The sequence below is a fragment of the Chiroxiphia lanceolata genome, chromosome 22 (genome assembly GCF_009829145.1).
Source record: "Chiroxiphia lanceolata isolate bChiLan1 chromosome 22, bChiLan1.pri, whole genome shotgun sequence".
In the NCBI taxonomy this organism is placed as follows: domain Eukaryota; kingdom Metazoa; phylum Chordata; class Aves; order Passeriformes; family Pipridae; genus Chiroxiphia; species Chiroxiphia lanceolata.
Window position 1 is genome coordinate 6,650,607 of NC_045658.1, and position 27,667 is coordinate 6,678,273.

Genomic DNA, 27,667 nt, shown 5'->3' on the forward strand with positions numbered 1-27,667 from the left:
GCATTTAAACCCTGAGATATCACAAAATAAGGTAACTTTGTGGTATCACTGGTGTGGAAGAGGGCTGGAGGGGTTTAATTCTCTGACTAAACCTTTTCAGATGGTCTTCAGTATGTTTTGCTTAAAGATGTTCCCTCAGTTTTCCACCCTGGCTCAGATCTTCACTGCTTGTCTGCAGGATTTAGATGAGAGGCCCTTGAAGTTTGTGCAGCACAGGTTTTGGAAAGGTGCCCTGAGGTGACCCCACAGTATCACAGCAGTCCCTGAAGGAAAGGAGGTACATGTGCAGCAGAATGTGTGATCTGCCCAGACGAGCCTCACACTGTGTCTGAACACAAAGCAAACCTCATTAACATTCTCCAGACAAAAAGTCACTCATGTAAAACTTCAGCTTTGGGCTGAAAAGCTGCAGGGAGTTGCTCTTTTTTTTTTTATTATTTTTATTTTTAATGCTTTTTTAACTTTAATGTCGAGTACATGCAGCTCACCAGCTTTAGGAAGATAATGTTCCAAAGGCCCAGGTGCCCCCTCAGCCCGGGCTGGTCCTGCAGAAGCCACTCCTCCTCTCCCAGCTATTTAAACCAGCACGGGATGCCTGGGATCTGAGCTTGTCCTGTGCCCTGGCATCGAGCTGCTGCTGCCCACAGCCGGACAGACGGACCAGGAGAGGCCGAAGGAGCTGCTGTAGGTGAGAAACTGCCTCCAGTTTGTGCTCTGGGTCACCTGGAAGGGTCAAACCTGGTGCCCCGGGCTCCTTCCCGGCTGAGGGGTGTTCATCCCTCCCGCTGTGCCTGCTGCCTTCCTCCAGTGCTGCTCTCAGGGACTGACAGGGACCTTTTGGGTGCATTTTGAAAGGCTGAAAACCTGAGGAGTGAGAGCTGACTCCAGCAAAGTGACTTCTAAAATCCCTTGGTTTTGCTGTAGAACAGGAGAGACCTTTGTGCCTGCTCAGGTGGGTGTGAGGGATGTGCAGTGGTTCATTTAAGCACTTCCATTAAGTGGAAGGAGCTCTTTACACCCTGGGAGCAAATTAACCCCCTCTGCCCTCCCAGTTTTCTCCCCAGCTGATTCTTTTTGTTAAATGGTTCTGGTACTAAATTAGAACTCGGGATGTGCAAAAAAATCTTTTTTACAGGTTTACACTGCACTTGTTCTTTCAGCTAGTCAGCAGCCAGCGTGTTAACAGCTCTTTCCTTTCAAGGTGATGCCAGCAATGTATTACCAGCTCTAAGTTTTGTTTTTTGAAGGAGGCCACTTGAAAGAAAGGTGATCTTGGAGCACGTACCAAATTGTAAGGGAAAAGGAGCAATAATTTAGGTTAAATCTCCCAGGAGAAGTGCAGTCCCTCCCTGCCCGGAGATGCTGCTACGTTTCCTTTCCCTGCCTGGCTGGGTGATGAACCTGCTCAGGTTTTGTGCTGCCATGAGTAGCAACCACTTTTTGGAAAATGTTGGCTGGTCCACAGCTCCTTTGCTCTGGTCCTTTCACAAGGATTGAAATACTCCCACCTGGAAGGGGTTTTTTTTACAGCAACAACAAAATCAGCACTGAAATTTAACCCAGAAAAAAAAAAATTCTTGTGTGTAGGTTTTATTAATTTCTCTCATTAGGTGGAAAATATAGAGAAAATGAGTGAGGGAAAGTACTGAGTTGTAATGGCAACAGTTTTCACAGGAGTGCAGGTTTGGGGATGTTTCCTAAAATCTTATGAGGTGACATAACTGGAGCCAGTGTTTCTGAGCATCAGGCAGAAATAAATAATCCCACATGTAGGATTTTTTTGTCTTTATACTCTCATATATGGTACGTTTTCTTGGGCACTTTTGTTTTTTACAGTTTCTGGGGAAATGATGTCCTGAACCTTGTTTGACACTATGGCAACAAATACAACCAAGAATATTGGAGTGTTTTTAGGCTTAGTACAACCTGGCATTGGTTGGGTTTGCTCACTCTGCTGCTGATTTACAATGTACAGTTATTTGAAGCCCTGCAGAAAGTTTGTTGCGGAATTTGAGATTTTAAAAAAGTTAATAAAAGGGCCTGATTTCACCCAGGGATGAGGAACTGCAGGACCAGCTTTGACTGCTTGCCTTTCGCCCCCAGCAGGAAGGTTCCTGTAGGCAGGAGGAATTTCTGCTCCGATGGACAAAGGTCTTCCCTTCACCATCCGTGTGGTTACAGCCCTGCTGCTCCTGAGGGAATCGAGCCAGGCAGGTGAGGAAGGTGATCCAGAAGGGTTGGCTGCACCCACAGCTGGTTTGGTTCTTCTTTAGAGTGTTAATTCTTGCAGTCTTTAACTCCCTGTGCTTGCAGGATTCTGTCCTAACCTAAGGGTTTGCTTTATTGGTTATTGTGAGATCCCCAGGGCTCACCCTGTGCCAGCCTCTGACTGGCACCTCACCCCCTTGTGAGTGCTGCTGCCAATGTCCCTGCTGCTGAGCATCAGCTGGCAGAGACCAGGGGCATGAAAAGGCCAGAAAAGGGTGGTTGGGTGTCCCTGAACACTGTTGCTGTGGGTAAACTGCACTTCTGGGAGCCGACTGTCCCTCCAGCTGCAGCAGGATGAGCTGAGGATGGGGAGGAAATCGAGGTGAGGGGCCAGTTCTGAGCAGTCCTGCAGCCTTTTCCCAGGATAAATCTCCCCCTGGAAGGCTGGGCATGCCCAGGGTACGAGGGGCAAGGGAAAGGCAGAGCTCTGCAGCCACAGTCAGTTCCTGCAGCCAAGAATGGAGGGATGAGCTCCTCTCCTTGTGCTTCTGTTCCCCTCCCAGCGAGGCCTCGGCTGTGGGAGGTGTCCCTGCCATGAGCTCGGGGTTGGTGCTGCAGTTTGGTCCCTCCTGGGCCTTTCAGGAGGTCTCACAAAGGGGCTTTGAGCAGCTGCACCCCTGGGGGAGCTGCAGCCCTCAGAACACACTGTTTTCTTCCAAGAAACCCCACAGGTCTTCAAAAAGGGGCCTCAGAAAGCTGTTACTGGCTTTAATAAGTTTCTAAAGGGAGACAAGAGAACTCCTTTGTGAAGATTTCCAGCTCCCATGGAGAACTGTGGTGGAGAGGGGAAAAACAGGTTTTGTTTTGCAATAATGTAGAGTTCAGCACGAGGCCAGAAAATGCAAACCCAAATGAGGAATAGTAAATACATAATGAATGAATATGCTGTTATATTTAATGAAAACCTCATAGCTTTTACTTGAAACAGTGAAAATACCCTACATGGTTTTTTTTATCTTGAGGGATTTTTGGCTTTTGCACTGTGAATTCTTTGATTCCAAGGAGCAATGCTAAGCATATTCTAGAAAAATCATCCTGGGTAATTAATGAGCCATATATTGACAAAATTGTGGCTTTAATTGTGCATCTCAGATGCAGAACCTGTCACTAGTAGGGGAAGGGAGGAGTGTCTTGGAACTGGGTGGTGAGGAGCTTCTGGTTGTTCATGGGGCTTTTCCTCAGGGGATGGGCACTGCAGGAATGGGGGGAATCAGCTGTGTGAGGAAGCAGCAGAGCTGGTGCTTCCCCTCCTCAGGGATGGCAGTAGGGAAACAAATGGACTGTGCAGGATCCATTCCCCAGGGGTGGGTGACAATCAGAACCTCCTGCAGCCCCACTCGAGCTGTTCTGTCTCTGCTTCCCTTTGTGCTGTGGAGGAGGAGTCAAACTCAGGAGCCTGTGAGTCAAGGGTGAATGTTCTCTTTATTGAAGTGCACTATGAAATGGGGGTGTGAAATGTCACTTTCTGTAAATAAAAGCCTGGCAAGAATCTGATTTTGTTGTGGTGTTTTTCCAGGAGCTGGGAGGAATGATGATGCTGTGAGTAAGGTATGTGTAAGTTCATTGGTGCAGAGCTACTAATGAAGGTGTAGGTGCCAAAGGTCTTAATTCAGAAATAGATGTGGTCATGTTTTAAATACACTGTTCATGGATGGCTGTGTGTCTATGCTTTTTTTTTGTGTCTTGAGCTCAGTGTTCACACAGAAGTGAATCCATGTTTCCTTGCCTCCTGTTCTCAGGTTTCCTACTGTTCTGTGTCTCCTGGAATTGCACTCTAATGAGACCCTAATTGGCTGCTAACTCTTGTCTGCAACGTGAATTTGTCTCTTGGGAAGGCTCTACCGCTATCTGAAGAATTGTGACAACATTTAAAGTGATTTTTTATTCGGACCAGGCACTGAAGTGCAAGGCCTGTGACTTGTTGCTGCCGGGGAGCAGCGGTGTGAGGTCACTGCAGCTCAGGGGCAGGTTCAGAGCTGGCTGAACTCACACACCCCTGACACCCCCGGGCTGTCAATTAAGCCCCAGCCTGGTGGGGCCATGTCTGGGCTTTTGAAATCCAACTGTTCCTTCCTTTTTTTTTTGATTTGCAGGGCGTTGACTCAAGGGGACAAACTGAGGGGCTTCCCACGCTGACTGTCACCACGATCCTGGTAAGGCAGTGACACACAGGCAGGGGCAGAGCTGGGATTGCACTGGGCCCTTTTTTCCCCCCCCATATATTTACAGGTGTTTTTTTGGGCTGGCTTTGACACTTATGTCCCTGTGTGGGGGTGTTTCGTGGCTGTGAGGGGGTGTTTCGTGGTTGTGAGGGGGTGTTTTGTGGCTGTGGGGGGGTGTTTTGTGGCTGTGGGGGGGTGTTTTGTGGCTGGGGGGGGTGTTTTGTGGCTGTGGGGGGGTGTTTTGTGGCTGTGAGGGGGTGTTTTGTGGCTGTGAGGGGGTGTTTTGTGGCTGTGGGGGGGTGTTTTGTGGCTGTGGGGGGGTGTTTTGTGGCTGTGAGGGGGTGTTTTGTGGCTGTGGGGGTGTTTTGTGGCTGTGAGGGGGTGTTTCGTGGCTGTGGGGGGGTGTTTTGTGGCTGTGAGGGGGTGTTTTGTGGCTGTGAGGGGGTGTTTTGGGGCTGGGGGGGGTGTTTTGTGGCTGGGGGGGTGTTGCAGCTCCGTGTGTCCCCCTGCACAGGAGGATCCCTACGTGATGGTGCGGGGGGCAGAGCTGGAGGGGTACTGCATGGACCTGCTGGGGGCCCTGGCGGGGATGCTGCGCTTCCAGTACCGTGTGAAGGTGGTGGGGGACGGGCAGTACGGGGCCGTGTCCGCCGGCGGGAACTGGACCGGGATGATCGGGGAGATCCTCAGGAAGGTAACGGCCCCTCTGTGCTCCTGACCAGCTGCAGCTCTTGGGCTTTCTTAGTTTGCTCAGAGTTATCCTGCCTGTGGTGCAGGACGAATGGCCAGCCAGGCTTGGAGCTGGGTTTGGCCCAAAACACAGATTTGGAAACTGAGGCACAAGGAGACAGTGGCCAGGGCAGGAAATGGTTGTTGCACCAGGACACTCCCAGTGCAGTGCTCGTCTGCCTGAGGGGCTGCCTGGCTGTCCCTGCACTCTGGGAGATCTCAGGCATCTTGGCAAAACTTACCTTGGACTTGGTCCCAGGGTGAGACTTGTGCCTCGCAGGATGGCAAAAACGCCTCAGGCTCTTCCAGGAAGGAAGAGTTACCCTATGAGTTACCCCCTGAGGTGCCATTCCCTGTGGCTGATGTTCTGCCATCTGCGGGTGGCCCTTCAATTAAACCTCTGTGCCCCTCTGCCCTCCCTCTGTGCCCCTCTGCCCTCCCTCCCTCTGTGCCCAGCCCCGAGCCATGCCAGGGGAGCAGCTGTTTGAGGGGCAGAGCTGCTCGCTGGGCTGGAGGGTTGATTCTCTTCTCTCTCCTCCTCCAGGAAGCTGACATTGCAGTGGCCCCACTGACAGTCACCTCAGCCAGGGAAGAAGTGGTTTCCTTCACCACCCCCTTCCTGCAGACTGGCATTGGAATCCTGCTTCGGAAGGACACTGTCTCTCAGGAGATGTCCTTCTTCCACTTCCTGTCTCCTTTCAGCAAGGAGACCTGGACAGGCCTTTTATTTGCTTACCTGCTGACGTGCTGCTGCCTCTTTCTTGTCGCCAGGTATAAATTGTTTCACAGAGTTTGTTCAAGTCAGGGGCTTTCTCAGCTATCAAGAGATTAGTTTTTAAGAAAGCACCAGGAAGCATTTTGCTTTGAGGAACCTTCTGTACGGGTACAGTACCAGGGCTCACAAAGCTTGAGTCCTGTCAGATTAAGCCAACAGTAGGAGTAGGAGCTCCCCAGGAGGAACACCAGGTCCCTTGATGTGGATTATTTATATTTTTTCCCCGTGAATGTCTGGGTTTATCCTGTCATTTTCCCCCAGACTGAGCCCCTGTGAATGGAACGAGCCAAAGAACGAAGAGAACCACTTCACCTTCCTGAACAGCCTCTGGTTTGGAGCAGGAGCACTCGCCCTGCAAGGTGAGCTGGGAGGGTGAAGCAGCTCTGGGTGCCTCTCCCTCCACACGTCCCCTCCCCGTGATTCCTGTCTCCCTGTGGTGCAGGAGTGACCCCCCGGCCCCAGGCGCTCTCGGTGCGGGTCGTGGCCGTGGTATGGTGGCTCTTCACCCTGGCCCTGCTCGCCGCCTACATCGCCAACTTCACCGCCCTGCTGAGCTCGGGCAGTGAGCAGCTCCCCATCCAGACCTTCGAGGACCTCGTGAAGCAAAGGAACCTGGAGTTTGGGACTCTGGAGGGCTCCTCTACCTTCTACTTCTTCAAGGTGCAGAGAATCTCCTTGTGCACACACGCGGGGGCTGAGCTGCCCAGCTCGTGCCTTAGAACACCCTCGTCACTCTGTGTTTTCCTGGAACACTTCCAATAATAGGATTGTTGTTCTGTTCATCTCTCCTTCCCCCTTTTCTCACAGAAATGCAGGCAGAGAGCTCTATTTTTGTTGTATGTTCTCCTTTAGAAAGCACCTCTGCCCTTCAGGGGCTGTCCCCGTGAGCTTTGACCAGGAGGTGCTGCCTGTACCCATGCCCTGTAATGCTGTGTCAGGGACAGCCTGTGCTCACCAGGGCTCACAGGGGGCTCAAGGGGCAGTGCTTTAAGTGCTCTTGTTCTCCAGATTGTTTTACAACCCCTGCACACTCATGCACTTTTTTGGGTGACCGTTTCCCACCTCGGTTTGACACCTGGTCTTTTGGGCTGCAGAACTCCAAGAACCCCATCCACCAGATGATCTACGAGTACATGGAGAAGAGGAGGGAGCACGTGCTGGTCAAGACCTACCAGGAGGCCGTTCAGCGCGTGATGGACTCGAACTACGCCTTCATCGGGGAGTCCATCTCGCAGGACCTGGCGGCCGCCCGGCACTGCAACCTCATCCGGGCCCCCGAGGTCATCGGGGCACGAGGCTTCGGCATCGCCACCACCCAGGGTGAGTCCTGTGCCCCACAGCCCCTGCCCACGGGGTCAGGCTCTGCAGCCCCACACGGGCAGAGCAGAAGGCCTGGGGTAGCCAAGGCCTGAGCCTGTGCTGACACAGTGCAGGGGATGGACAGACAGAACCATGGCTTGGCAGGGGCACCGGCAGGGAATTCTCACTGGCACCCAGTGACTCTTCCTCTGAACTGTAATTAGCAAATGCTCCCCTCTCCCTGGGGTGTCCTGGGTTCCTGTGGGTGTTTGCTTCTGCCTTGTCCCAGGAGTGCCGAGCTCCCACTGCAGGGAGCAGTGCACAGGTTGCTCCTGTGGGGCCTGACTGCTGATCCTTCCCAAAGTTCCCCCACCTGTGGCCAGGAGGGGGTGGTTGGTAGTTGTGTTCAGTGAACACCTGCACACGGGCTGGCCCCGCTGGTGGTGGAGCAGCCAGGGTGACAGTGGCTGGGATCTCCCCCATCTCTCTCTCCCTCTCCCTTCCAGCCTCCCCCTGGACCAAGCCCCTGTCCATTGCCGTGCTCAAGCTGCGGGAGCTGGGGGACCTGGACTACCTGCGGAACAAGTGGTGGGAGAGCAGCTGCCTGCGGCAGAGCCGGGACCGCTGGAGCCCCCTGGAGCCGCCGGCGCTGGGGGGGCTCTTCCTGGCCCTGGGCGTGGGCCTCGCCCTCGGCGTCCTGGCAGCCCTGGCCGAGCTCTCCAACAGCAGCCGCCTCACGGCCGGGCACGCCAAGGTGGGTGTGGGTGTGCCTGTCCTGCCAGTCCTGTCCCTCCAGGGCTGCACCTCCATCCTGCTCCTGCTCTTCCTGAGGGGGAAGGAGGCCGTGCCGTGTGTTTATCCCTTAAAGCACCAACATTTCATAGCTGGGGCTCTGGGATGGTTTTGTAGCCTGAACAGGACAACAATTAAAAACAGCTCCCCATATCCCCCCCCAAAACTGAGTAGAAACATTACCTGCAGTCCCAAGACAGCCAAACTCATTCCGATGTGCTGGTGTAACAGAGGACAGCAATGATCAGTAACAAGTTTATTCTCAGTTATGGCTGTTCTTAAGTCATTTGACAAGCAGGAAAAGACACATAATGGAACTGCACCAGTGTCTGAGTGTGCCCCTTGGTGCTCCTGTTCCCCATCCATCCCAAGGGCTGGGCTGTGCACATGGAAAAGGGGGATCCCGTGACAGAGAACAACCCACCCACCCCCTTCTCCCCTCCTTCTGTCTTTCAGAAATCTTGTTGCTCTGTTTTCATAGAAGAGATCTGCACCCGTCTACGTATAAAAGAAAAGGCCAGACCCAGCCAGGAGACGTCAGGAAAGGCAAATGCTTAGGAATGTTTTGCTGAAGGGATGGGCCTGTGTTAGGGTTGTACCATGTTCATGTCCTAGGAGCTGTGTCAGTGTAGAAAGATGTTTTTCTGCTAGTCTAGAGTAGTGGTTTTCTAATTACACACAGAGCACTTCTGGAGTGGTGGTGGAGCTGGATACAGAACGAAATCAAGGGGCTTGGAAGAATTTTAAATTGACAGGGGACAGAGTGGAACTGTGACAGACAAGGGAGTGAAGGGCGTGGTAGAACAGAGCTGAGCTGGCCAGTGGTGGATCCATGTCTAGGTTAGGAGTTTACCCTGTAAGTCCATAAATGCCTGTAGGAGTAAGTGACTGGGGACAGGTTAATGGGAAGCCTCTGCTACTAATTAGTGTGTGAGGTGCAATCTGGGAACATTAAAGCTCTTGTCTGACTGTTGTGATCAGGAACAACAGCTTAAGCATTTCAGCTATAAATAGCCTGTGTTCCCTCTCTGAGCAGGAGATGCTGGTTGTTGGGAAGGTCATTCCTGAATCAGAGCTGACAGTGCTGTTGTGTAACCCCAAACAGGCCTTCCCTGCATCCCAACCCCAGGAAGGGGAGCCCCTGCCACTAAGGAACCACTGGAGTTAAGGAATTCCAGACGTGGGCTTGTCCTTTGTCCCTTCCCAGCACAGGAGAAGGGTCACTGTCTGGTGACAGTGTTTTGTTCCAGTTAACCAAGTACTGAGGATGAGGGTTGACAGTGGAAATCCAACAAGACTAGAGCAGGGGGTCCCCACCTGGGAACAGACAGGGAGTTCCCAGTGCTGGGAAATGAGGGCTGGTCGTTATCCCAGCCCAGGACAGCTCCAGCTCAGACACAGCCTGAGCAACATCTATGGGGGAGAAGGTGGATCAGTCCTTCCATCAACTGAACTGCACAGAGCAGGAGAGATTTAGGTAAGTTTAAAAGCTGAAAATGCAATGTCAGGTTCACTTAGCACTTAAAATCTATTTGGTGCGTGCCACGTCACTGCTGGCAGAGTAGGCAGAGATGTATAAAAAAGGTTTCATTGACATTTAAATATATTTCTATATGAATGTCTCACAGAACAAAAAAATAAAGTCTTTTCATCACAAATACTGCAGCATTAAAATAAACACTTACCAAAATAAACAATGAGTGATATACATATATATGTATTTGAGTGTGTAGACTATAGAGTGAATCATATTGTTGCTTTTTAAGTCACAAAAGCACAATATAAATACGGAATTTCCTGTGAACTCTTTTTCCCCTGTTGTAATAAAAATACATTCTTTACAGTTAAAGTAAAACTAGTGCAAGTCCATCCTCTGCTGCTCCCAGCCCATCATTTACATGGCACTTCGTACTTGAAGATGACACTGAAGATCTTGCCCCCCAGGCGGTCGGCGAGCCAGGAGTTCTTGATGACGGCCAGTTTGAGGCTCTCGCACCTCAGGGCCGCGTAGTAGTTGGTGTGGATGGCCCTGCCCATGCCCTCGATCACCACCAGGTCCGTCTGGCGCTCCCGCACCAGCGCTGCCAGCCCCGCGTCCAGGCGGCTGCAACGAGGGGGGGTCAGGGCTGCACCCCCCAAACCCCCCCTGCCCCTCCTCCTGCACTCCAGGGGCTGCTCCAGGGGCTGCTCCACGCACAGAGCGTGGCACAGGGAGGGCTGGGTGGGATTATTGATGCCCTTGAACGGGGTCGCTTTAAATCGAAGGGAGGTGACTGAGGTGTCACAGGATCACTGGATACCCTGAGCTGGAAGGGACCCACAAGGATTGTCCAGTCCAACTGCTGGCCCTGCACAGGACCAGCCCCCAGAGCCCCACCCTGTGCCTGAGAGCACTGTCCCAACACTTCCTGAGCTCTGTCGGGCTTGGTGCTCTGACCACTGCCCCGGGCAGCCTGCTCCCCTCATTTTAAAGCTGCATTAAATGCATCAGAATTGGGATTTTTCCAGAGCACACAGGTAAGTTCTGTCTCCAATAGAAAAACTAACCAAAAGTAAATAGGTTAATGTGAAATGCTGCTCATTGCCAGGGGATTTTTGGTCACTGCAGGACCTGCCATCGGCCATAACCTGACCAGCTGCTGAGGGACCCAACAACGTGAACACAGACACCTCCTTAGGGCCTGGTCAGTGTTACAGCTCTGTAAATCCACACTAAACAACTCCTCATGGGTGTGTGAGTGACTGCCATCAGGAAAGGGGGCTGGGATGCTCCAGAGCCAATCCCTGGCCATCCTGCAGCTGAGGGAGACAAACAACAACCCTGCACTTTGCCCACCTACCTCAGATCCAGGCACGGAGAGCTGGAGCCTGTCTGAACCAAGAGCAGCTTCTCATCCCTCAGGGCAGAGCTGTTTGTTAAAAAAACAGACAAAACCTTTCAGCAGGGTGGTGCACATCTGGGAATGAGCCAGTCCTTTCCTGCTGGGACTCTGCTGGGAAACACCAGCCAGTGTCCCAGGGATACTGTGTGTGTGTGACATGGATGGGTTTGCCTCTATTAACACAGACAATTTTTGGTTTAGTAGCTTGAGCACTTCTCAGGGAAGACACAGACAAGAAATACGATTATGGGTGGCCAGGAAAGATCCAATTTCTAAATTTTTCACCTCAATGAAAGCAAACCCTGTGCCCTTGGCTTTTGTCCAGGCTGCAGGTTTCAGGCCCTATGAAACCCAGCTCACTGTGGGCTCAGTGAGTGCCAGGGGCTCTGTTTCCCCCCCTGCATGACCCCATTCCCTTCTTACTGGATCACGGGGTCCATGGCTGCGATGCGCTCGGTCACGATCAGGGACTCGCTGTAGGTGACGTCGTTGAGGGCAGGGCCAGAGTTACAGGCCAAAATAACCTGAGGGAAGGTGGCAGGAGAGTTCACAGTGAGCCCCTGGAGTGCCAGGTATTTGAGTTATTCCCGATTTGGCACAGAAGAGCCAAACTGAAGTGTCCTGCTGGAAAGGCAGCTCCACCTTCCAGCAGTTCCCAGAGCTCCACTGCACAGGAATTCCCGAGGAAAACCACTCACCTCTGTCCCTCTAGAAAGGAGCTCTCGGACAAAAGGAAAGACTCCTAAAATTATGTCTATTCCACTGTTATCTGCGAAAATTAAGGCACATTTATGAGGAGGACCCTCCTGCAAGAGAAAACCAACGCATTCAGGATGGAGCACAAGTCACTGCAGGGAACAGTCTGTTATGTACAACTACTGGCTCCAAGAGCCCACACTTGTACCCTCAAACACTGGAGCCTCTGGGTCTCTGTAGCAGCAAAGTCCCAGCACAGCCTGTGACAAACAGGAGGAACTGGGGCCCTGCTGGTGTCTAAAACACCTCGAGTTCCTCTGCTGTGCCTGGAACAGGGCTCTCAAACTGCAGCAGTCAAACCTCCACCTGCCACTTGGGCCAGGCCCAGCCCCAGGGTCAGGCTCTGCTGTCCCTGCAGGTCCCACTCTGGTGGGCAGCAGTGCCCAGAGCGCGCTGGGGGTCAGGACCTACCTTGGTGGGTGCTCAAAGCCAGCCTGGTGCTGGCTGAACAGGATTCCCTTCTGCCAGGAAAGGGCAGGATGGACTGCTGGGGGCAGTGACATCCTAAAATGAAAAGATATTGCCTACTCTCCATTAACCTCTTAATTTATCCTCAATCTGATGCTATGAAACTTAGTTCACAGCAGCAGCATAAGTGAAAAACACTTAATTCCTAATAAAAAACTGACAGGACAGTGCTCGAGGTTCCTCAATTATCCCCGTGACACCAGATTAGCTGATGCTTTGCTTTAGGATGTAACACACAATGATTTGCCACAGTCTGCTCATCCCAAACCTTTGGGCTGCCATTTCCAACTGAGAGATTTACACAGAGACACAAGAGTGTTTCAGTTAACCTTAATTAAACAGTAATAGAGATCACATGGGGAAAAAAGCTTTGCTAATTGATAAGATAATTATTTCCAACAAGCTCCTGCATTAATGACAGTTTAGATTGCCTGCTCAGGGGCAGGAACAACCCAAATGCTACATTTGGCCCCAGGTTTTCGAACTCAGGGGTCTGGTTGTACAGAAATAAGTCCCTTGTAAGGAGAGGACACACTGTGGTGTCTCTGGAGCAGCTCCAGGGGCAGCTGGGCTCCAGTTCCTGTGGGAACTCAGGGAACCACCTCACTAAGTAACCAAGTGTCAGACTAATCCCTTTATTCCTTTCTTTAGGGTGAATTACTGGGACTGTGTTACCAGGGTTTGTTTTGCATTGTCTGAACAGTTTGTTAGATGTGTTAAACCCCCAGGATCAATCAGGTGGTTTGATGATGAAGTATTTAATGTGTGGATTAAGTGGTGTCATACCTTCAGTCTCTGCAGCCACTGGCTGTAGGAATCTTCCAACCAGGGACGTTCTGTGGCACAGACAGAGTTGGGTCAGCATTTCCTACAGGCACTGATCCTTACAAACAGCAGTTCTGCACATTGTCAAAGCAGGAGGTTCACTCTACATGTACTGAAGCTTTAAATCATTTGAGCTCAGGTTTCGAATGTTAAATGTTTAGATCCAAAGAGTTCCTGGGCTCTTAGTTGTGGGAATGGCTCAGTGAGAGCAGCCCTGAAATGGAATTTCATCCTAAAGCACTGGAGCCTCTGAAATGGCTCATCCTGGACTGGGGGTGTTGGACCTCCCAGGGCACTGTCCCCTGACAGGGACAGAGCTCTCTGTGCTGAGGCTCCTGCTCAAGGGGGGGAGGTTTGCAGGATTTAATTCCTTTGGAACACAAACAGGAACATTCCACCCAAACTCTGGATCTGTATTTCGATAACCCTAACAAGTACTAATGGCTCCTTGTCATGTGGGCAGCAGAACTGCCAGAACAAACATTCCCACTCTCTTCTGCTCCCTCATTTACACAACATCCAGCTCCAACCACCACCTGGATCCCCCTGTACCTTGTAGCTTTGACTTGGCTTCTTCAAATCCAAACTGTGGCTCAGACTCCAGGACACTGCACCAGGAGAGAAACAAAGGGGCCACAGTTACACACCTTCACCTCACACAGCTGTAATTCAAACATTTCTACAGCGGGTGCTCAGCAATTTTACTGCACTGGTTATTCTGGGGGGGTCCCAGGACTGGGAAACAGAAACTTTGTGCCCATGTTAAAGACAAAAGGCTCAGCTGGACGTTAAATTTGAGTTCTGATGCTAAAAGAGAAACGTTCAGCTGTCTGCCAGAGGCACAGGGTGGAAATGGAAACTTCCCCTCACACAACACTTGGGAGCAAACATCCAACGCTTGACTAAGGTGAAACACAAACTACAGTTACAGCTGGATTGGTGCACTTCAAAAAAACCCAAACAAACCCACAACTGGACATTCTGTAGCTTAAAAGGTGCTGTTAAAGGATGCAACACCTACTCTGCGACTGCCTTTGCTCCCCAGTCGAAGACATTCCCTGCCAGGAGTCCTTTCACCAGAGCAAACTGCCTCTCCTCCCAGCCCAGGGAATCCAGGGACTCTATCACACTCTGGAAACACTTTAAGGCTATTCCATTTTCTTTCTGCTTTACCTGTAAGACAGACATGAAATGCTGGTTTATATCAAAAGTTTCACACCCATCCTTGGCTGTCTCAGTCCCAAGAAGGTGCTCAAGCATCTCGTCTACACTTGTGGTCTCTCATGGACCGACAAGTTACAATTATCAGTGTGCTTAGGATCAGGGAAAACCTTGCCTGGAATTCTAATAAAGATCTTCATTAGAGCCAGGATATGATCCAGGATATGTGTTGTCCAGCCTGTGAGGCAAGAACTCACCTTGGAATAGGGATCTGGAAAATTGAACTCGTTTAAACAGTGTTCCCTTGTATCCAAGAGACTCCTCACTGTCAAGGTACCATATGCACTGGAATAAGGGAGAAAAACAGATCAACTACTTCAAACAGGAAAAGTTCTTCTTCTCTGTTTCCTCCCTAAGTCACAGCACCTCACACAAGCACTAAAGCTAAAAGTCTCATGTGCTAAACCCTTGCCCTAAGGGGTAAATCTACGATACAGATTATTTAAGTACAGGGAGAGAGGATGTCCAGAGCAAGGCCAGATACTTGAATTAACCTGCTGCCCTTTTTAATAACCACGTACAAATTTTTAATAATGAATTTTCTGCCAAGGCACAATTTTTCTGTTCAATTCCAACACATGAAATCCAAAAGCTCTGTGCAGAGAACCCGAGGTTTGACACAGCAACTTGCTGCAGCCTTCAGCCTGCTTGGCTTTCAGTCCTCTCAGCTCCACACCCTGCTTTGCTTCGGGTGTGCTGCCTCAGAGGAAGCAGCAAGTGATGCCAAAGGGAAGGTAAAGGCACTTACAAGGGCTGCTGCCTCAGTGTCTGGAGCTTGTTCCAGTATTTCTGTCGGAACTTCTCCGCTCTCTCCTGAGCATCCACGGAGTCTGGCTGACTGGCTGCAGCTCGCTTTGCCACCTGGGACACAAATGGGGCAGCACTGGAGTTACCAAATTAATTCTTCCTCCGTGTGACTGCTCTGAAGTTCAGCCTGAGAAATAACCCCTCCATCTGCCACCCTGTTCAGTGCCTGGGGCCCGTCTGCTCCCTCCCACTCAGCACCTCCCAGCTTCCCTTCCCTGCAGCCACCAAAGGGCACTTTTAATGCCTCTTTTCCCAAAAGATTTCAAAGTTTATTTTCCAGACTGTACTTTCAGAAATTAAACACAAGTTCTAACTGCTCATAGGAGGGGAAAACATCAAATGCACACACACACACACAGAAGGAGAAACAGGCAGAGCTGTTGGTCCACATCGACCCCTTGTGTTCTCTCCTTGTTTACTGCAGGGACTGACTGAACCAGCCTGAGAGCAGAAAAAAGAACTCATGTCTGAGTCAGTCGTGCTCTCCCCATGGAAGAGTGGCTGTGAGGCAGCAGGACTGTCCCCAGAGCAGGAACAATCCAGGGATCTCTGGCCTTTGGTTGTATAACTGCCCTGCTTGCAGCTCTGTACAGAGAGGTGCAGGTGCTATCAAAGTGAGAAAATGCTTTGAAAACACCTGAAAAGCAGCACCACAGGAGAGGAACACTTCTGCCTTTGAAGGTGCCAAGCACTTCCTTAGGAGCCTGGGACAAAGTCAGGTGCCTCTGCTGCAGGAAGAGGGGCTGCACTTACAGAGGGGTGACACAGCAGCAGTATTTTGCAGGATAAACATGTTGGTTCACAGATTTATTTGCCAAATACCTGTGTCAGCCACAGGACTGTTGTGTGACACTCACCCCATCCAGGGCCTCCTCGAAGCAGGTGAGCCAGTATTTTCTGGCCATGGCATCATCTGTGAGGTCAACAGTGTCTGGGATGTAGGTGGAAGGATCTTTCAGCAGTGGCAGGTTCACAAGTGGTCTCTCCAACCTGTCCATTTCCAGCATGTCAAACTAGGTGACAAAGGGAAGGGATTGATTACAACTCATTCAGAAGTGGATTCAGAGCAAGTTAAACAAGTACAAGGGCTGTAAAAGTCCAGCCACAGTTAAGACTGACAGAGTTGCAGACAATTTATATTATTTATCCATGCCCACCCTACAGGCAGGAATTATCAAGTTTTATGCCAGTTTTCCTGTGAAATCAGAATTACTGTACTGTCAGTGTGTTTGAGAGATGACTGAGCTTGTGCTCTTCTGTCCCATCATATATTTGTCTTCTCACAGGAAGTGAATCAACCCTCCTTAAAGACAGTGGAACATCAGATTCCAAACTCTGAAGTGTTTCAGCTGTAGCAAAATCCAGCTGCTTCAGAGAAAGGGCAGGAGACAAACGTTCCCCCCTGGTTTGGTGAAGGAGAATAAGACCAAGTTGGTGAAGGAGAGTGAGACAAAGTAGCAGCCACAGTCTGTTCTATGAGAGGACATCAAACACCACACAAGACACAAGACAACATCACAGGACTCAAGACACCAGGTCAGTCACTTCTCTGGGCAAGCAGGTCCCAGGGCTGGAGAACAATGACCTATTCCCACACCACCACTGCTAAGAGAACACACAGCTCTAGGAAGGACCCCACATACTGTACCACTCCGTGTTCTCTGCATGGGGTAAACATCAGGGGATGTGCTCATAAGACCAGAACTCCCAGCATAATTCTCTCCCCAGCTGTACTGGTTTGGATCTAGAAAAGAGAAAGACAGAGACACACATAATCTGAAAATAAAACTGGAAATACTCCTGTGAGTGAGTCTAGAGCCAGCACCCCTTCTGAGCAGCTGCCTCACTACACAAGCCAGCTCCCCTTGTCTTTAACAGCAAACAGCATTTTTCCCTCTAACCCCCAAAAGAAATGTTTCAACCACTCAGTGAATTACCTGCTCCAGAGAGCTTCAACCTGAATGAGACAGGAGACAATTTAAGTTCTACAATCATTATTTTTTACCCCCTTTCCTTGTCATCAACCAGCATGCCTTCAAAGCACTATCACTGAGCACAGTTTCCTACTTCTAAATCTAGATCCATTATTGACAAAACAGAATTACAGAACTCTCAAAGCACAATATAAGTTTCATAGAAACACTGAAGTTACTTCTAGATTTGTTTGAGAAAAAGTTTAATGAGCTCAGGTGTACAGTACATGCTGCAGAAGCAATGTCTCTAATTCCTCAGTAGCTGTTTCCTTGCCCATCCCTAGGAAATGGGTATGAACAGAACTCCACATCCATTACTCTGAGGTGTATCTGATACTACAACTGAGTACCATGAACAGCCTCACTCTCTGTCCCACTATAACTAAGGCACTGCCTGGCTTTGCCATTGACAAGGGAAAAAGGAAACTCAAATGGCAGAATTCCAGCAAAGCCCCCTGTATCCAGGGAGTGCTGGACAGGAGGGTCTCATCTGGGAGGCTTCTCACTCTCAAACAAACACAGTTTGGAGATGCTGGTCTTCCTCAGTACATTCACTGAATTCAGAAGTGGCTTCTTAAAGAGGGGGAAAGTTCTCCAAAACCACATTTCCCCGGTGGATTTAGAGTTCTGACTGCTCTTGGCAGAAGTGCAGAGAAGAGAAGAGCCCAATCCTGCTGCCTTCTCAAAGGTGAGCAGGAAATCCAGTGAGAAATTAGGATGTCCCTGCCAGAATGTATAAACCCAAAAGCCCAGCATCTGTGTTTAGTAGTGCCAAATGTATTTATTTAGGCAACAGCTTACATGCAGCCTCTCAAGAGAAACTTGGACAGTACACTGACATTTCAGAACACAGCATATACAGAACAGAGCAGTGCTGTACTTACTGTCTTGTTCAGCTCCTTTTAAAAATGCCCCAATGGCTCCCAGGTAGCCTTCATGTCTCAGGAACAATGCCTGAACCTCTCCCTGCCACAATATGAAACATTGCAATTGGATGGTCCCTGAGGGCTAACAGGCACTTCTTTGTCACTAGTTTTACACTTAAATTTAATAGAAACAACTAGAAGATGGCAATATTCATTTGTGCTACATTCTCACACATTCAGTAACTTTAAGTGGTGCTGCTGACTCGGCTCGAGGAGGAGCTGCTCTCACACATCACTGCACAGCTCCTGCACAGGGTGGGGTGTGCCAGGGCTGCCCACCAGAGCACGGGGAGCCAGTGCCTGCACTGCACCAGCCATGAATATTCAACTCCTCTTGCTTGGACAGGCTGGAAATCCAAGGGGGTGTGATTCCCAGGCTCAGCGTGTGCATCCAACACATTTGAGACATTGCTCACTACCCTTATTTCACTGTTCAGCCACATGCAGACACAGTGTATTGTCCCTAGGCAAGAGCTCCCCCATCCAAACAGTTTAATTGTTAATATAAAACCCGGGAATGCTGGGGAGAAGGACACCCTCCATCCTGCAGCAGGGCCCCTCAGCTTTCCCAGGCTGGGTGAGACACGGCCTTCTCCAAGGAGGTCAGCAGGGACTGTGGGAACAGCTCACCTGAGGGGAGCTGCAGGAGAACAGCAGCTCACAGGGGGATTTGGACTGGACACAGAGCTGCTGATTAAGTGACTCTTACAAGAACCTAAAGCTGCAGTTTTGCAATAGTTTTCTTGGAACCCAAAGTTTTGCAGAAAGGGACCACAATGGTGAAACAAAAGGGAAAAAAGCAGCATACAGGAGTCTCTTGCCTGAAGCACTGAGATGGGAAAAATGGTGTCATCTACTCTACAAAATTCCAAAAGTGCAGGAGCTCATCTACCTGTAATAGTCATTAATGAGCTTTTGGGCTTGACCTTTTTTCTACTGAAAAATCGTCAGTATTTTCCACAGCTTCAAAACCTGCAAAGAACTTCAGCTTGGTTGATTTGGGGTTTGATTATTTTTAACAACAAACAACAAAACCCCACTGATGCCAACTGCTGTCTGGGCAGAACGAGCCCACGCTGCAGGGCCTGAGGGTGGGAAGGTGCAAGTCAGCAAGAGGAATTGAATAATGATGGTGGCTATCTAAGAACACAGTGAAAACTCATCACTGGGCAGCTACGAGACACTGTCAATCAAAAATAATAACAGAGGGAGGGAGAAAAAGGGTTGGACACAACTCCCAGGCACTTCACAGTGATTTTACCCCTCCCACAACACAGCCCTGCCTCAGTTACCTAAAGAGCAGCCCTCTGAGCTTTACTTCATGTGCAAATCCACTTATTAAAGCACCTAAACATCCTAGAGAAACGACTAAACACGTGCCTTTGCTACAGAACAGTCTGTGTTCCCCTCACCTTGGAGAAGAAGTTGATGCTGTAGGTTATTGTGCGCATGGTGACGGGGTGGCCCCGGATGAAGAACCCTCCAAAGTAGATCTTATCCAGGTTGTGCAGTTTGGCATAGAGGCAGGCCAGCTGGCCAATGTCATTGCTGATCATGTGCAGTAAACTTTTTGCCATATCTTCTTTGGAAAACTCTTAAAGGGAAGGAATAGTAAAGCAAATGAAACGCGGCTGAGGGAGCTCACACGGACCGTGCTTTCCTAACCAAGAGCCTACAGCTGGGGAAAGGAAAACACAGGTACTTCAAACATGGAGGAGGGTGCAACTGGCTGAAGGCATCAGGGAAAACAAACTCAGTCTCTGTGAAATGTTTCTGGGAAAAAAAAACCTGCTGGAAAGGCCAACAGGAAATGGCAAGAATCCGTTTCTTCTCTCTAGGAACCACGGACCATCAGCCTCGACCTGAGAGGCACTGCAGGCATTTCACTGTAACACTGAAAAGAAACTGCAAATTACAGCAAACCCCTGCCACAGGGCCTTTTTGGAGCCCAGAGAGCCACATCTCTGTCCCACAGGAATTAATCAACCCTGGACTAACCAGACTCCTTTTTTTCCCTTTTCCCTAGACAGGCAGTCCCAAACTGAAAATCCAAGTGTCTGCTTGTAAAGCAGCACCAGATATTTCTAATAAAATGCAGACAAAACACAAGGTCATGAGAAGGAGTGTGATTGTTCTCAGCTCTGCTCGTTTGAGCTCTACAAAGACAATTCCAGGGGCCAGGGGGGGTGGCTGGGCAGTTGTTGCACCCCAGTACCTTTGTCTGCTGTCGTGGACTTCCCAAAGCTGCTGGCTATGAGATTCCCACTGAGCCCCAGGGTCTGGTAGGCACCTCCATACACATCCTTCACCAGCATGTCCACGTTGGTGTGCTGGCCCTTGGAGGCCAGTTGCAGCAACTCATCAAACTTCTGAGGACGAGAAGCAGAGTTAGCACAGCTTTCCTGGACAGCCAGAGAACCTTGCTCAGAAACCCGGGGTATTTTTATTGACCAAAACCAGGGGGTTTGGCTCGCCTTATAATCAACCCTGCCAGTAAAAGATAGATTATTTCTAATTACAAGGATTATCTAGAGTCTGTGTCTGATCAGACAGACTGATCTTGAGCAGAGCTCCTTTAATCTCCCTTCTTATCTGCAAATCTTTTGTTGAATTTCCCCTGAAAACTAGGGATGGGTCTGCACACATATAACAGCCAGAAGCCTCGTGCATCTCATATCTTGGAATGAAGTCAGAAACACAGTAACTAAGAGGAAACAGAAGTATGTTTCCTTGAAACATGAGAGAAAAACAAAAACTTTGAGAAGAAGAGCCTCAGTGTGCTTTTACTGTTGCAGAATGTGTTGATGTCCCTGAAATTAAACTTGCAGGCAAGCTGCATTATCCCAATACTTAATTTATAACTCTGCTACCTTGAATTTCTTCTACAAAATCAAGACAGAACTAAGAGCAGGCACTGTCATGTTGTAAGATTCCTTCTTTAAGAGCATCAAACAAAAAGCACAGAGAAGCTGTGTCCTTCCTTTGACATTTCCTTATCTGGTGCACATGGAACTGCACCTTTTCCTACACTGCTGCCATTCAGCACACTCATGTGAGGCACGTGGCTCTTTGGGACAGGAAAGACCAGCATGATGCAAGAGCTGAGGAGGGCAGCACCAATTCAGTCCTTGTCCTGGTAGATCACCAGCCTGGGATTTAAGTGAGGAACCCCTGAAACTGTACACTGTGACAAAAGAGGCAAAATTCCTGCTCTCTGCTCCCAGACACTGGGCAGTAATTGGGTGTTCTCTGCTTTGTTTCTGCAGACACTGCTGCAGAAACTGCTTTCCTACACAAACTGCTTAAAATAGCTATTTCTCCCTATTCAGAGTTTGGCATTCCAACATTCCAAGCCTCCTCTGAGCACTCATTTAATCCCATTTAAAACAGACACTTGGATACCTTTGTTTTGGTGAGCAGTGCTCCAAGACCCCAGAAGGTTCCACCTCCAATTGAGCTCCCTCCAATCCACTCGAATTTGTCTTCTGTTTCTACCTGTCAATCAAACAAGGCAGATTTCTCTGGAAAGCCCTGGGATAACTCTGAACACACAGACTGACATGGGAGTGCAGGGTTTGGAACAGTGGAATTAGTGTAACTGTTTAACTGTGTCAGCAGCAGGTTTACACATATTTACACCACAAACAGTTTTTGAAATCTCTGTATTTAATTCTTGGCCACTAATCCTAAATGTAGATATTAAATAGGGTCTCATCAACAGTGTGCCAAAACAGACATTAAAAAGAAAAAAATCACTTTGATCTGACAGCCTTTGTCCTCATCAGGTAATTTAAGAACTTCTCTAAACACCAAATTAAATGTGATTAAAAAGAAATTATGGTAGTGACATGGAAAAGCATTCATAAGGCTGTAATAGAAATAAATGAATTTTTTTAAAAGCATTATTTTGTTTCCAAACCTTGCATTACCCAAAAAGAAACAGTGAGATGTTTGAGATTTGCCTTTATCAAATTCCCCAATAAATCCCTTCAGCAACCACTCACCTTCACTATGGAAACCCCCGAGCCAATATTCACCAGCAAATAAGGGAAAATGTTCGGGTGGTTTGTCTGGAAGCGGAATTCTGTGTCCGAGTCCTTCTGGTAGGCAAACACTTCGTGGGGGATGTTCCTCAGCACAAAGTTGCACCCCTTAATTAGGCAGGTCATTACATCTTCCTTATCAACCCTGAGGGGGAGGAAGAGCCTGGCATCAGTGTCCCAGCCCTGCTGATAACCCACTCTGCTTCTCCAGCAGCAGTTTACACAGAGCTCACAAACAGAGGCTTTCACACCACGTGGCAAAGGTCCAGCTCCCTGGAAAGGGGAACCCTCCCCATGCACATGTCCCAGGGCTCCCTCTGTGCCAGCCTGGAGTTGTGTGACACAGGAATGTCACTCATGCTGTCACTGCAAACAGTCCTGCCCCCTCTCTGGCTCCTGTCCTCCCTCCTGCCCTGTCCCTGCACTGCTGCCACAAAGTAGGTCAGGAAGCTGAGCTGGACATTAAGCTAAGGAAACAATTCCCCATCATGGAATAATTGTCTATTGCTCTTCCCCTGCCTTCTGATAAAGGACAAAAGGCCTCCTCAACATTTCAGCACCTGTTTATGACAGATCCAAGGGACTGTGAGGAGCCTACAGCTGGGATTAGCAACAAGAGGAAAAGAGACTTGTCACAAGAATAGCAGGATTGACAACAGGACATATCCTGAGCCAGGAATCTGGGAAGGTGATATGTGGTTTAGATAAGATGAATGATAAGTCAGCTACCACTTACTGACTTCTGTTGACATCTGTGTCTATGTACTGTCACTGATTCATGGGAAATTCTTACATGAAACACCACAAACCTTGTGGAAAACACACAAACACAGCTCGGTGACTACAGAATGCTTCATGTGTGCCAGGGTGGAGAAGGTGCTGCTGCCTGGGGACCAACTGACAATGTCATGACCAAATGAAAACCAAAAGCGGCTGCACCACATAAGAGGGGATATTGCCTCCTTGTCTGGATTAATTGATCCTTGTCTTGAATAACTGCTACTCAGTAACAGCCAATAATGTACTGATGTGGGCTGCTGTGAAACAGAAGTTACCAGAACCCCAGCTATCAGAAGAAAGCAGTTTGCAAAGGCAGCAGGGAAGCAGCTGAGCACAGACCTTGAGAGGCTGAGGGATGTACTGCACAGAATCCCAGCCTTGAAGTTCTCCACAGCAACACCAGGTAATCTTTAGTATTGGGGTAAATTAATGACTTTTTGCTATAATTGCAGTAGATTTTTAGCTTATGGTGTTTGATAATGAAGTTTGAACAGTAAATTTCTGATCTGTGAATTCGTGGGGCTGCCCTTTTGTCTCCTGCAAGCCTGTGCATGGAGTTTAGGTAGGAGGTATCTAGTGACTGTATCACATTAGTTAATTCTGAGCATGCCCAGGAAAATGTTGGAAGCTTTTGGAGTGGGAGTAAGTTAAATCCTTCACAGGAAAGAGCTGTGATAATGCCCTGCTTTCCTCTCTTCCCTGCCCCCCTGTGCTGGCTCAGCTCCTGTGCTCCCTCTGTCAGCCCCTGATATTGTTATCTCTGGGACAGGCACTGCTGGGTGTGGGTGGCAAAGGGAAGGGTGGCCTCTAAAACCTCAAAGGAGAAGTACATTCCTGTAACTGAGTTTAAACGGTTCCACTTACTTCAACCCCAGCTTCTTCTCAATAAGATCTTTGAATTTATAGGCACCACCACCTGTGGCTTTGATGACTTTTGTCTCTGTATTAACAAGATGGTCTTTGATGAAATCTAGGCAGGTTTCAATGTAAGTGTTCTCAAATTTAATGAAGTGAAGTCGAGCTGTGATCTCTTCCTGAACAGATATTTCATACAAGGGCTCATTTTCTATATCCTTTAAAAGAGAAAAGAATTTCTTACAGATCTCTCTTTGAGAAACAAGGTTAAATGCTAAACTACTGAACAGCAATACTTGTGCTTTTTTTTCCCTTGAAACTGTATTAATGCCATTAAACATGACACCTGAAGCTCTGTCAAAGAAGGTTAGAGTTTCACAGGTCTTAATTCTCCTTAAGCTGAGATAATCAATTGTCCCATGCACCAGACATGCATGAAACCTCTCTGGATGACAAAAGTTATGTCTGTGTAGGAGAAGGGTTTTTTTACAAAAGTACCACTCTTACCTGTCTTGAAAATAACTATTTCAAACACTACCTGGCAGTACAAACACCTCCAAAAAGTTTTATATAGAACAAGTTATTAAATGGGTTTTGGATAAAATTTCTGTTCTCCCCCTGAGAAGCCAGCCCAGCACCTCACTCTTGTGAGTCAACCCCCTGCAGCTGATCCCTGCTGGAATTCTCACCTTTCCAGAGTGATCAAAGGATCTCACTCGTGCCACTTTGTGCTGCACAGTTGAATAATAAGCCAACTTGGTTAATGAGCCACCTGTTCGTAAAGAGATGACAAGTTATGATTAATGCCTCACCTTAAACCACAGAACTCATGCTCATGCCAGAGTTCTTGGCTCTCCAGGTCTCCTCAGGTAAAGCCAGACACAATTAAGGGAAATGCAGTGAGCCAAGGAAGCCTTGGCCTGGTTAACCCCCAGTGCCCCACAGAGGGAAAAGCTCCACCAGCTGAGCTTGTGCCCAGTGCTGGGGGCTGACTGAAGGTGAGCAGTGCAAGTTCTTAATTAGCCAGGCTGATGCATGTAATGCTGTTATTAACCTCGTCTGGAAACTTTCTGGAACCCCCCAAATCTGTTGCCTGTAAGAGGATTTTCTCACTGGTTTTGCCACAGCCAAGCAATGAACCCTTGTGCACAATCAGTGTTTCAGCAGCACCACTTAAATAATGTTCCTGATAATACTCTTAACCCAGGACAAGTCTGCAATTTGTGGCTGGTTAGAAGGTGACTCTGTGCACTGAGTAACTATTTCACAAGGTTCTTCTTGGCTTTGGGGTAAACAATGCTCAGAATGGTGTTTCTCAAGCCCAGAAGTGCAAGTCTGAGCAGAGCAGCCTCCTCACCCTCTTCAGGCCTTGAGTCTGCTCATGGCAATAAAACTTTCAACTCTCCTCTGGAAACAGAACTCAACCCCTTGACCTGTCTTTGCATCTGACCTGTAAAACTGAATTTTTGAAGTTACACTGAAAAACTTCAGTGTTTTCCACCACATTGCTGAGTGCTCCAGGCCTGAGGGTAACTATGACCAACTTCTGGGTTAATGTTAAAGTCCTGAAAGTAAATAAAAGCCTGGCAATGTCAGATCTTAAATAATGGCTAAATATGGTGTCACTGCACTCTGTGCCTTATAATAATCAGGAACCAAACGACAATCCCTTGTGCTGATGGCTTTGCCTTCATAACAGCACTGTCAGCTCTTCCTCAGTGCTCTAATATTTTTATTGGGAAAATATTTGCAACATGTAGCCTGTGGGGTTTTCTTTCCTGACAACTTGAAGTGAGGCCAATGTAGAGTGATCGTGACAGACACTTATAGTTGCAACACCAATAAAACTTCCCTGACCTGGGATCTGATTTCAGTGTCCCAGCCAATGCTTTAGAGCTTCTGATAAACAAAATCCACAGTCTGTTCTGCTGGTGAGGGTGCTCTGAGCTTCCCTCCACCCCTCTGAACTGAGGAATCACGAAGCTTGTGTTGGAATGCCACGTTTGTACAACACTGACAATGACACAAATGCTCCACCAGCTCACTCATCACCAGATGCATGGTCTGCAGAGCCATGCTTTATACATTATCCCCTTCCTCTCCCAGTTTTTAAAGACTTAAATCCATGCAGAACACCAGCTGAGACACGAAGCCAGGTTTTATAACTAATCCCACAACTCTAATTCCACTCTGACCCGCAGAAAGGGCCAGTTCCAGCTGTTATTTTAACAGCCCTGAAACCAGCAGTTTCTGAAGGAGCGAAGCAGAGCAGACAGGTGACACGACGAGGTTGTTTATTGTGGTGCAGGTTTCCTTCCCACCCCGCAGTGAGTCTCCAGCACACGGAGCAGTGTTAACCTGAGGAGTATTGCCTTTTTTTTGGGTTTTTTTTCCCCCCCTGGCTTTTCTCCTAAATAGTTCGACTGACCTTGTAGCTGTAAAACAGAAGCAAAACGTGTGACCTGGCACTCGTGTGGGTGTGCACGGAATGGCCGCTAATCCCTGCCCGGGTGAGCTGTCCCCGGGCTCGGCGGTGTCCCCGCTGTGGCACTCAGGTGTCACCTGCCGTGTGTCCCCGTCCCTCGGTCCGGGATGTGTAAATCGGGGCCGTTGTGTGCTCGGGGTTAGCACGGGGCTTTTGGGGTGCCTGAGGCAGCCCCTGCCCCCCGCCAAGCCCCGCAGCCACCCTGCCCTGCCCGGGCCGTGTCACCGCCGCCCTCCACGGCCCTTTTCGTCTCTTCCAGGCTCTGGGCCGGGCTTGGGCCGGGGGGCTCCGCACTCGGGCCTGGGGCGCTCTGAGGGGGAGCAGCCGCCGCCCCCCAGTCCGGCCGAGCCCCCCCTCCGGTCCCGGTGCCCCGAGCGGGTCCGGCCGAGCTCTCCCCGGTCCCGCCGCCCCCCGGTCGGTCCGGCCGAGCCCCCCCAGGCTCTCCCGGTGCCCCCCTGCCCGCCAAGGGCAGCCCCGGCCGGGCCGCCCTGCCCGAGGCCCGTTACCCGCGCGGGGCCGGCCGGGAGCTGTAGTTCCGCTCCCCGGACTGCTCCGCGCCGACAGCGGACAGCGGGAATACAACTCCCGTGGTGCTCCGCGCCGACAGCCCCGCCGCGCGGCCCGCCGGGAGCTGTAGTGCCCTTCCCGCGCCCCGCCACAACCCGCGGGCCGTCAGTGACTTCAAATCCCAGCATGCCCCGCGCACACCACTTCGGCGGGTCCCCTCGGCGGGGCCGCAGCCGCCGCCCGTCCCCCGCCGCCCCCTCCTCTGTGCCTCCAGCCTCCCCGCCCGCCGTCCGGTTACCGATGTCAATGGCGAAGCGCTTGGCGTTCTCCAGGTTGCGGAAGATCTCGTCGGGCGGGAGGGTGATGCTCTTGTCCAGGCTGCCGTGGCCGTGGCCGCCGCCGCCGCTGCCGCGCCCGCCGCGCTCCGCCATTTTGAACGCGACCCGCTCCCTCCCTCCCCGCGGCCTCATCTGATATGCAAATGTATGCGCATAAATCTGCATAATATGAGGCCAGGGTGCGCGGGGCCCCGCCCACCACGAGGGGGCGGGGCCAGAGGGAGAGCGGGGGGGGCACAGGGGGAACTGGGGGGGGTAGAGAGACCCCGGGATGGGGGGGACACACAGACACGGAGAGACCCCGGGATAGGGGGGACACACAGACACGGAGAGACCCCCGGGATGGGGGGGACACACAGACACGGAGAGACCCCGGGGTGGGGGGGACACACAGACACGGAGAGACCCCGGGATAGGGGGGACACACAGACACGGAGAGACCCCCGGGATGGGGATCTGGAGGAGCGGGAGGTGGTGAGACCCCCGGGGTGGGGGCAGAGACACTCCTCGGGGTGAGGGAGGGTGGGGAATGGGTGCAGAGACCCCCGGGGGGCTCTGGGAGGGCCGGGAGACTGCTGGACACGCACAGATATGGAGCAGCTCCACACGTATCCCCTTCAGCCAACCCCCCTAATTTTAATTAAGGGGTTTTAATCCACCGCATTTCCGAGTGTTCTGTGGCTTGGGCTTGTCCCCAGGAACGTGGAATGTGCCATGGAGTGCCTTGGAAAACTCCATCTCTTAACCAGAAGCCCTCTCTGTGTTTGGTGTCCCTG

General features: G+C 50.2%; 2 protein-coding genes across 8 annotated transcripts; one reads left to right on the forward strand and one right to left on the reverse strand.

Moving 5' to 3' along the window:
* Nucleotides 1–460: 460 nt before the first annotated feature.
* Nucleotides 461–9,683, forward strand: LOC116797400 (probable glutamate receptor). 6 transcript variants are annotated; one of them, XM_032708896.1, is made up of 11 exons: nucleotides 461–688; nucleotides 2,107–2,214; nucleotides 3,785–3,807; nucleotides 4,362–4,421; nucleotides 4,945–5,124; nucleotides 5,704–5,930; nucleotides 6,196–6,293; nucleotides 6,377–6,594; nucleotides 7,029–7,254; nucleotides 7,740–7,987; nucleotides 8,482–9,683. In XM_032708896.1, exons 2-11 carry the CDS (start codon nucleotides 2,142–2,144, stop codon nucleotides 8,581–8,583), a joined length of 1,455 nt encoding a protein of 484 aa, XP_032564787.1. In that variant the 5' UTR covers nucleotides 461–688; nucleotides 2,107–2,141; the 3' UTR covers nucleotides 8,584–9,683. The 6 variants fall into 6 exon arrangements, with proteins under 6 accessions (XP_032564787.1, XP_032564786.1, XP_032564785.1 ...); XM_032708895.1 differs by having other exon boundaries at nucleotides 470–684; nucleotides 2,104–2,214; nucleotides 3,785–3,816; XM_032708894.1 differs by having other exon boundaries at nucleotides 470–684; nucleotides 3,785–3,816.
* PANK4 (pantothenate kinase 4 (inactive)) lies at nucleotides 8,267–27,018 on the reverse strand. Of its 2 annotated transcripts, XM_032708880.1 has the most exons (19): nucleotides 26,852–27,018; nucleotides 24,251–24,333; nucleotides 23,571–23,779; nucleotides 21,888–22,071; nucleotides 21,286–21,378; nucleotides 20,099–20,252; nucleotides 19,296–19,477; nucleotides 17,842–17,923; nucleotides 16,628–16,728; nucleotides 15,842–15,997; nucleotides 14,926–15,038; nucleotides 14,375–14,462; nucleotides 13,978–14,129; nucleotides 13,509–13,564; nucleotides 12,918–12,967; nucleotides 11,606–11,713; nucleotides 11,331–11,431; nucleotides 10,866–10,934; nucleotides 8,267–10,129 (listed from the first exon to the last, which is right to left on the reverse strand). In XM_032708880.1, the coding sequence occupies exons 1-19, from the start codon at nucleotides 26,982–26,984 to the stop codon at nucleotides 9,916–9,918; spliced, it is 2,328 nt and encodes a 775-aa protein (XP_032564771.1). In that variant the 5' UTR covers nucleotides 26,985–27,018; the 3' UTR covers nucleotides 8,267–9,915. The 2 variants fall into 2 exon arrangements, with proteins under 2 accessions (XP_032564771.1, XP_032564772.1); XM_032708881.1 differs by lacking the exons at nucleotides 8,267–10,129; nucleotides 10,866–10,934; nucleotides 11,331–11,431; nucleotides 11,606–11,713 and adding an exon at nucleotides 12,075–12,167.
* Between the last annotated feature and the right edge of the window lie 649 nt (nucleotides 27,019–27,667).